At 42.4% G+C, this 7,980-nt stretch overlaps 1 protein-coding gene across 1 annotated transcript in view; it reads right to left on the minus strand.

Annotated features, from left to right (window-relative positions):
- Positions 1–7,923, minus strand: part of FAF1 (Fas associated factor 1) — a 506,936-nt gene extending 499,013 nt beyond the window's left edge. Inside the window, exon 1 of the mRNA XM_025388444.1 lies at positions 7,417–7,923. Within this exon, the coding sequence (XP_025244229.1) occupies positions 7,417–7,461 (45 nt within the window). The 5' untranslated portion in view covers positions 7,462–7,923. The remainder of the gene's footprint in view (positions 1–7,416) is intronic.
- Positions 7,924–7,980: the final 57 nt, after the last annotated feature.

Below are 7,980 nucleotides of genomic sequence, written 5' to 3' on the forward strand. Positions count from 1 at the left end.
CTTTGGAAGGCCGAGGCGGGCGGATCACTTGAAGTCAGGAGTTCAAGACCAGCCTGGCCAACATGGTGAAACCCATCTCTACTAAAAATATTTTTTTAATTAGCTGGGGGTGGTGGCACATGCCTGTAATTCCAGCTACTGAGGAGGCTAAGGCAAGAGAACTGCTTGAACCTGGGAGATGGAGGTTGCACTGAGCCAAGATCACACCACTGCACTCCAGCCTGGGTGGCCAAATGAGACCCTGTCTCAAACAAACAAACATTGTTTCAAACCAACCTATGACCTTGTACAAGTCACTTCTCTTTTCTGGGTCTCAATTTCCACAAAGGGAAAACTGATAAGCTTCAAACAGATGATCTCTGAAGCTCCCTATAGAGAACAAGTACATACCTTAAAACTGTCCCAAAAAAAAAAAAAAACAGCTAAAATTTATTGAACACTTTCTATGTCAGACACCTTTTCTAATCACTTTACATATGCTAACTTATTTTTCATATGGGGAAACTGAGGCAGAGGGGTGTGAAGTGATTTGTCAAAGATCACCTGAAGAGTCAGTGGTAGGGCTGTGATTTAAATACAAGTGGTCTGAATCCAAAGTCCCTGTCCTTAACCGCTAACCATTAAACTTTATTCTACATGCGAAAACCTTATTTTCCCAATGACCTACAACCCAAATACTAAAACAACATGATTTGTCTCTCTAATAAATAAACAGGGCAGAGGAGAAAGGAAAGAAAGGACAGGTGACAAGATTACTTGCTCCCAGGAATGAAATATGATGTTCCATGGATACTTAGTTTGGTCCCTAATCCGCAACATCACAAAAGATATCTGTTTGGATCAATACCATTTCTGCTCACACAGTCTGGTATTGTCTTTTGTAGATGATATTTCTCTGTGTCAAACTAAAAAAGAAAGAAGTGAGATTCACAACTTCATTTAGAAAGAGAAAATGTTATAAAGGGACAGACACTACTTATGTGTCACTCAACATAAGTGACTTACGAGTATGCAACAGAAAAGTCCATACTTCAAAGAGAAGCTCATACGCAAAGAAAAGTTTCAAAGACCCATGGTGACAACCCAATACAAGAAAATTTGGCCAGACGTGGAGGTTCACGCCTGTAATCCCAGCACTTTGGGAAGCCAAGGTGGGTGGATCAACTGAGGTGAGGAGTTTGGGACCAGCCTGGCCAAGATGGCGAAACCCCATCTCTACTAAAAGTACAAAAATTAGCTGGCCATATCTCGCCAGTAATCCCAGTAATCCCAGCTCTCACCAGTAATCCCAGCTACTTGGGAGGCTGAGGGAGGAGAATCGCTTGAACCCAAGAGGCGGAGGTTGCAGTGAGCCAAGATCGCACCACTACACTCCAGCCTGGGAAACAAAAGCGAAACTCCGTCTCAAAAAAAAAAGAAAAGAAAATTCATAAAGCAATTTAGGCAGCAAAAAGTATTATTAGCTGGAAAGACTAGAGGTGAGAAACAAAAGCACATTTGTGTGGTACAGAAAACATAACTGAAAATAACATCAAATCAATGCCAAATTAGAGAAGAAATAAAGGGACTCTTAATCTATGACCAATGGAACTAAATCCAGAAAGAATACTTTTTTTTTTGAGATGGAGTCTCGCTCTGTCGCCCAGGCTGGAGTGCAGTGGCGTGATCTAGGCTCACCACAAGCTCCGCCTCCCGGGTTCACGCCATTCTCCTGCCTCAGCCTACCGAGTAGCTTGAACTACAGGCGCCTGCCACCACGCCTGGCTAATTTTTTGTTTTTTAGCAGAGACGGGGTTTCACCCTGTTAGCCAGGATGGTCTCGATCTCCTGACCTCATGATCCACCCACCTCGGCCTTCCAAAGTGCTGGGATTACAGGCTTGAGCCACCGTGCCTGGCCAAGAATACTTTTTCAGCAAGGCAGATAGGGCTTCTCAGAAAGTCTAAAACAAATATTACTACTAGTGAGAGTTGTTCTTTTTCTTTCTTCACTTGAGTACAGCTATGATGTCTGCCTCTGTATTAACAGCAACAGAGAAACATAAATACAAAAACAGGTAACACCAGGCCAAGTGTGGTGGCTCATGCTTATACTTTCAGCACTCTGGAAGCCGAGGCAGAAGGATCACTCGAGGCCAGTTCAAGACCAGCTTGGGCAACATAAAAAGACCCTGTTTCTAAAAATTTAAAAAAAAAAAAAAAAAAAATTGATTTTTTTTGAGACAGAGTCTTACTCTGTCACCCAGGCTGGAGTGAGGTGAAATGATCTTGGCTCACTGAAACCTCCACCTCCCAGGTTCAAGTGATTCTCCTGCCTCAAACTCCCATAGCTGGGATTACAGGCACCAGCCACCATGCCATGCCCAGCTAATTTTTGTGTGTGTTTTTAGAACAGACGAGGTTTCACCATCTTGGTCAGGCTGGTCTTGAACTCCTGACCTCAAGTGATCCGCGTGCCTCGGCCTCCCAAGGTGCTGAAATTACAGGTGTGAGCCACCATGCCTGGCTTAAACATTTGTTTTTAATTAGCCAGGCTTGGTGGCACACATCTGTAGTCCCACCTACTCAGGAAGATGAGGTGAGAGGATCACTTGAGCCCAGAAGTTCAAACCCGCAGTGATCACTCCATTGCACTCCAGCCTGGGTGACAGAGTGAGACCCTGTCTCACCAAAAAAAAGAGATTAAGGAGGAGAAGACTCTAGACCAAAAGAAGTAACTGATATTATTGAAATTATCTGATAGCAATCGCAATTATTTGAATAACTATTTTCACATATGTAAGCAAACCAAATAGGGTCTCAAAAGTTTGTTTGAGACCAAATGATCCATGTTCTCTACTTCAACCTAAAAAAAAGTTAAAGAATTCTACAATTACAAAAAGAACCGTTATTCTATAGTTACTAAAAGAATTGAAACTGTCACCTGAATGCATCTCTTTGTTACAAAACAAGTAAGGGGGGTAAGGGGGAAAGTCATGATTCATCAACGCTGCCTGCTTTTTTAAACCCAGGAAATTCCTTTACACCCCCTTCTGGCTCTAGCCAGCAAGAACTGTGGGTGTACTACTCTAGTCATTCCTTTATCAGTAACATACAATGTTAACACTATGTACATGTAAAACTGATTTTTGGTCGAATATTCCAAATTCTAAATTCATTTGCTCAGATCTGATTTTTTTTTTTTTTTTTTTTTTTTTTTTTTTTTTGATATGGAGTCTTGCTTTGTCGCCCAGGCTGGAGTGCAGTGGTACGGTCTAGGGTCACTGCAAGCTCCGCCTCCCAGGTTCACACCATTCCCTGCCACCATGCCCAGCTAATTTTTTGTATTTTTGTAGAGACGGGATTTCATCATGTTAGCCAGGATGGTCTCGATCTCCTGACCTCATGATCCGCCCACCTCGGCCTCCCAAAGTGCTGGGATTACAGGCGTGAGCCACTGTGCCCAGCTCTAAATCTTATTTTTAAAATAACTTATTAAATAGGATGCTGACATTCTCTCCATTCAAAATTTTGGTGGTGAAGCCACTATAGAAAACATTATGACAGTTCCTCAAAAAATTAAAAATAGAATGACTATGTGATCCAGCAATTTAACTTCTGGGTATATATGCAAAAGAATTGAAAGCAGAAGCTGGAACATCAATCTGTATACCAATGTTTATAGCAGTATGATTCACAAAACTACAAGATAGAAACAACCTAAATGTCCATGGAAGGTGAAAGAATAAGCAAAATATGGTATATACACACAATGGAACATTATTTAGCCTTTAAAAGAAATAAAATCCTGACGCATGCTAACATGTATGAATCTTGGGCACATTATGCTAAGTGAAATAAGCCAGTCACGAAAAAGGGCAAATACTGTATGTTCCACTTATATGAGGTACCTATTAATAGAATAGTCAAATTCAGAGATAGAAAGTAGGATGGTGGTTGCCAGGGGCTGAGGAGAAAGGGATACAAGGACTTATTGTTAAATAAGTATGGTAACAGATTTGCAAGATGAAAAGCTTTCTGGAGATGGATGGTGGTGATAGTAGCAAAGCAAAATGAATGTACTTAATGCCAGTGAACTGTAGACTTTAAAATGGCTAAAATGGTAAATTTTATAAAGATTGTACCACAATTATTTTTTTTTTCATTAACAGATTGGGGGAGGATTTTCTTAGAGGACAATTTGGAGTAATATTTGCTTTGTAATAAATTCACCCATCTATAATATTCCAAATCTATCCCATTAAGTCTGAGCTGTAATATTCTACCCACTACTTATCACCACTTCACTGATTTCAACAGAATTCTTTTCTCTATTGACTTGAAATAGTCAAAGAAAAAAATACAAAAATCCTTTTCAAAGGTTTTTCCACATTTAGACACAGTATCTAGCAATGATCAAAATGTGATTCATTTTCGAATTCTAATCAAAATTATGAAATTATGAAAATTATGAAAATTATGAAAATTCTAATCATAATTTAGAAATTATGTCTTTTCTACAAAGACAATACTGAGCTCTCAAACTATTACTGAGTCTCACAATCATATGATATAAACATGTAATTTTACCATATTCACTTTTGGTAAGGAAATTGATTTGCCCAGTTACAGAAGAAACCAGTGTCATCCAAGTATCCATATGCCAAGTCTTAAGCTGCAATCCTTAAAATGAATTACTTGAGGCCAGGTGTGGTGGCTCATGCCTGTAATCCCAGCACTTTGGGAGGCCTAGGCAGGTGAGGAGGTCAGGAGTTTGAGACCACCCTGACCAACATGGAGAAACCCCATCTCTACTAAAAATACAAAATTAGTTGAGCGTGGTGGTGCATGCCCGTAATCCCAGCTACTTAGGAGGCTGAGGCAGGAGAATCACTTGAACCTGGGAGGCGAAGGTTGCAGTGAGCCAACATCATACCATTGCACTCCAGCCTGGGCAACAAGAGTGAAACTCCGTCTCAGAAAAAATAAGTAAGTAAATAAATAAATTACCTGGTTTTCTTATAACTGAATAAATGTTTACTTTTAAGTTAATCCTATAAAAATTTAAATAATATGAAAAACAGGAAAAAAAATCATTTTTTACTAAGACCATCATTTGTAAGAGGACTCCAGGTTCCTAAACACACAAATGGCTAATGTGTTTAATGTGTGTAGTTTTCCAAATAATTTTTTCTTCTATCAATTAACATTGTTTTACCTATTTGACAACATAAAATTATTAGGCAAACAATTGTTCACTGCAGATGCTATTCCATTTTCCCCATTTTTAAACAATTGTGTATAGCATTACCATTGGTCTGAAGAGAAAAATTTATCCCCATCTTATTAATGTGATCGAAATTATAATTTTCATTTCCAAACCAAAATCCCTGGAAAATCTTGCTTTGCCTGAGTACAAGAAGCCTAAATTTCCTGTCCTTTAGCCAATATAAGGTTAACAGTTAAGCATAATAATTGTCACACACAAAAAATAGAAAGCAGATGCAAGTTATTAGAGATAAAAAGGCAAAATCAAAACAAAGTTATAATTACCTTATAAAGGGAAATCAGAAGACAATTTTGTAACACGGTAAAACTACACCTAGAAATATAGAGTCCTTTTTCAAACAGTGCATTCCACATTAGATAAAAGATAGAACTGGAGAACAAAAACAAAACAAAAAGACAGTGATGAAAAACTTAGGCAGGGCTGGGTGTGGCAGCTTACACCTGTAATCCCAGCACTTTCAGAGACTGAGGCGGGTAGGTCACTTGAGCCCAGGAGTTCAAGACCAGCCTGGGCAACATGGCGAGGCCCATCTCTAAAAAATCTAATTAATTGAAAAGTTTTTTTAAATTTAGGCAGGCAAAAAGCCTGAGGCTAATCCTAAACCTACAAAACATCAAAATCTTATGGTCAACTTTTAAGGACCCTCCTTTATTAGTTTAGAGGTTATGGTTTAATCAAAGTGTAGATATATGCATATTCCTAATACCTGTATATCAGATTCCACTCGGTAACCAAAACAGCAAACTCTGAAAATGGTTATCTGAACGTTAATTTGTAAAAACAAGGGCCGGGCGCAGTGGCTCACGCCTGTAATCCCAGCAGTTTGGGAGGCTGAGGCGGGCAGATCACGGGTCAGGAGATCGAGACCATCCTGGCTAACAGGGTGAAACCCTGTCTCTACTAAAATTACAAAAAATTAGCCGGGTGTGGTGGCAGACGCCTGTAGTCCCAGCTACTCATGAGGCTGAGGCAGGAGAATGGTGTGAACCCGGGAGACGGAGCTTGCAGTGAGCAGAGATCACGCCACTGCACTCCAGCCTGGGCGACAGAGCAAGACTCCGTGTCAAAAAAAAATTAATTAATTTTAAAAAAATAAGGAACTTAATACAAGAGAGAGAGAGAGAGAGAACAGCCCAACAAAATTTCAGTAAGGAAAAATACTGCCTACTATGCTAGTGTTAGACTCTGTGCAATGATGAGTGTTAAAGAGGGAAAAGTCTGCCTATACTTGACAGTAGCTTCTAAGTTGATGCCAAAATGGCTAAAAATATCTCACTAAAATAATTTCTTCACCAAACATCAAAAGGCAAAGGTAGCGCTCACAGGACATTAGTTCTAGCTCCAAGTCTTTCACAATGCATACAGTTCTACTTTCAAAGGGCCTCCCTAAGATACTTACATGTCAGTGGCACTACAACTGGGTTTATTAAGAGAACAGCCTTTACTTATCCTTTAAAGTATTCCTGGAGAAAGGACACCAACCAAGCAATTCAAGTCTGTAGAGGAGGGGAATCCGCAAATATGAAGAGGTAATTTATTAAGCTTGTGAATTCATTGCAGAGATACTCTGGAATATACAGTCTTATCTGTCTCCTCGTTATCTTCTTACCCTCCAAAGATTCCATTAGGCAAAGTCTCAAATGTTTACTCCTCTTTGAAAAGGACCTCAGTACCCCATTGCTATTACCCTCGCCATCTCATCATTCTGCTTTTTTACTCTTCCCTTAATACAATATAAATACACCACGCCCATAACACCACATGCTCCACGCTCACACTCCATACATCTCTCCCCATAGAACCCAAAACATCCCATGCTTAATGGTCCCACACCAATTAAAACAAAAATTCTACACGTTCCCCTACACCATACAGGAAACACCATACATTCCACACACATAGTAACCCAAAAGTCATTAATACCTCCAACCCCATTCAACCCCGTACTTAGCACATTCTACACACTCATGATAGCATATAAATTATACGTTTTTCCATAGCTCGCCACACACACACACACGCCACGCACCGTATAAAAGCCTAAACCACACATCACTGCAGCGTTCAAACGCTGGGAAGAAGACTCCCTTGTGGCACCGGAAACCCACGAGGTTGGAAGTGGGAGGGGAAAAGGGCCAGATACTTCACCTGAAAATCCGCCAGGATCATCTCCCGGTCCATGTTGGACGCCATGGCGGCCGCCGAGTTCCACGGCTCCGGGAGCGAAGCGCGCACCTGGGAGGGAGACGGTACCTCCTGCGACCGTCGCCGCCGCCGCCGCCGCCGCCGGGCGCCGAGGGGCTGGCGGGCGGGCTGGCGGGCGAGCAGGCGGGCTGGCCGGCGGGCCAGCGGGCGGGGCAGCGCGGGAGGCGCTAGGCGCTCATGCACTCGGTAACCTTCAGGCGCCCCGGCCGCCCGCCTGCAATCTGCCGAGCCCACGTCGCAGCAGCCGGGACAGGGAGACTGGTCTGGATGTGGGTCCGGTCTTACAGTCGCGGGCCAGGATGAGGGCAGGTTGCGACAGCGCGCAGCCGGCTACCTTCAGCGGCGTTAAGCCCGGCGGGGGCGGGGAAACCGAGCGAACTAGCGGGCGGGCGAACGCCGCGGCCGCCTCCGCCTCCTCCGCTTCCTCCCTGGCCGCCGCCTCCGCCCCTGGTTGGCCAGCGCCACGGCTGTCGCACATTTTGCCTGTCATCGAGGTCGCAAAGCGCC

This window comes from Theropithecus gelada, chromosome 1 (genome assembly GCF_003255815.1).
Source record: "Theropithecus gelada isolate Dixy chromosome 1, Tgel_1.0, whole genome shotgun sequence".
Classification (NCBI taxonomy): domain Eukaryota; kingdom Metazoa; phylum Chordata; class Mammalia; order Primates; family Cercopithecidae; genus Theropithecus; species Theropithecus gelada.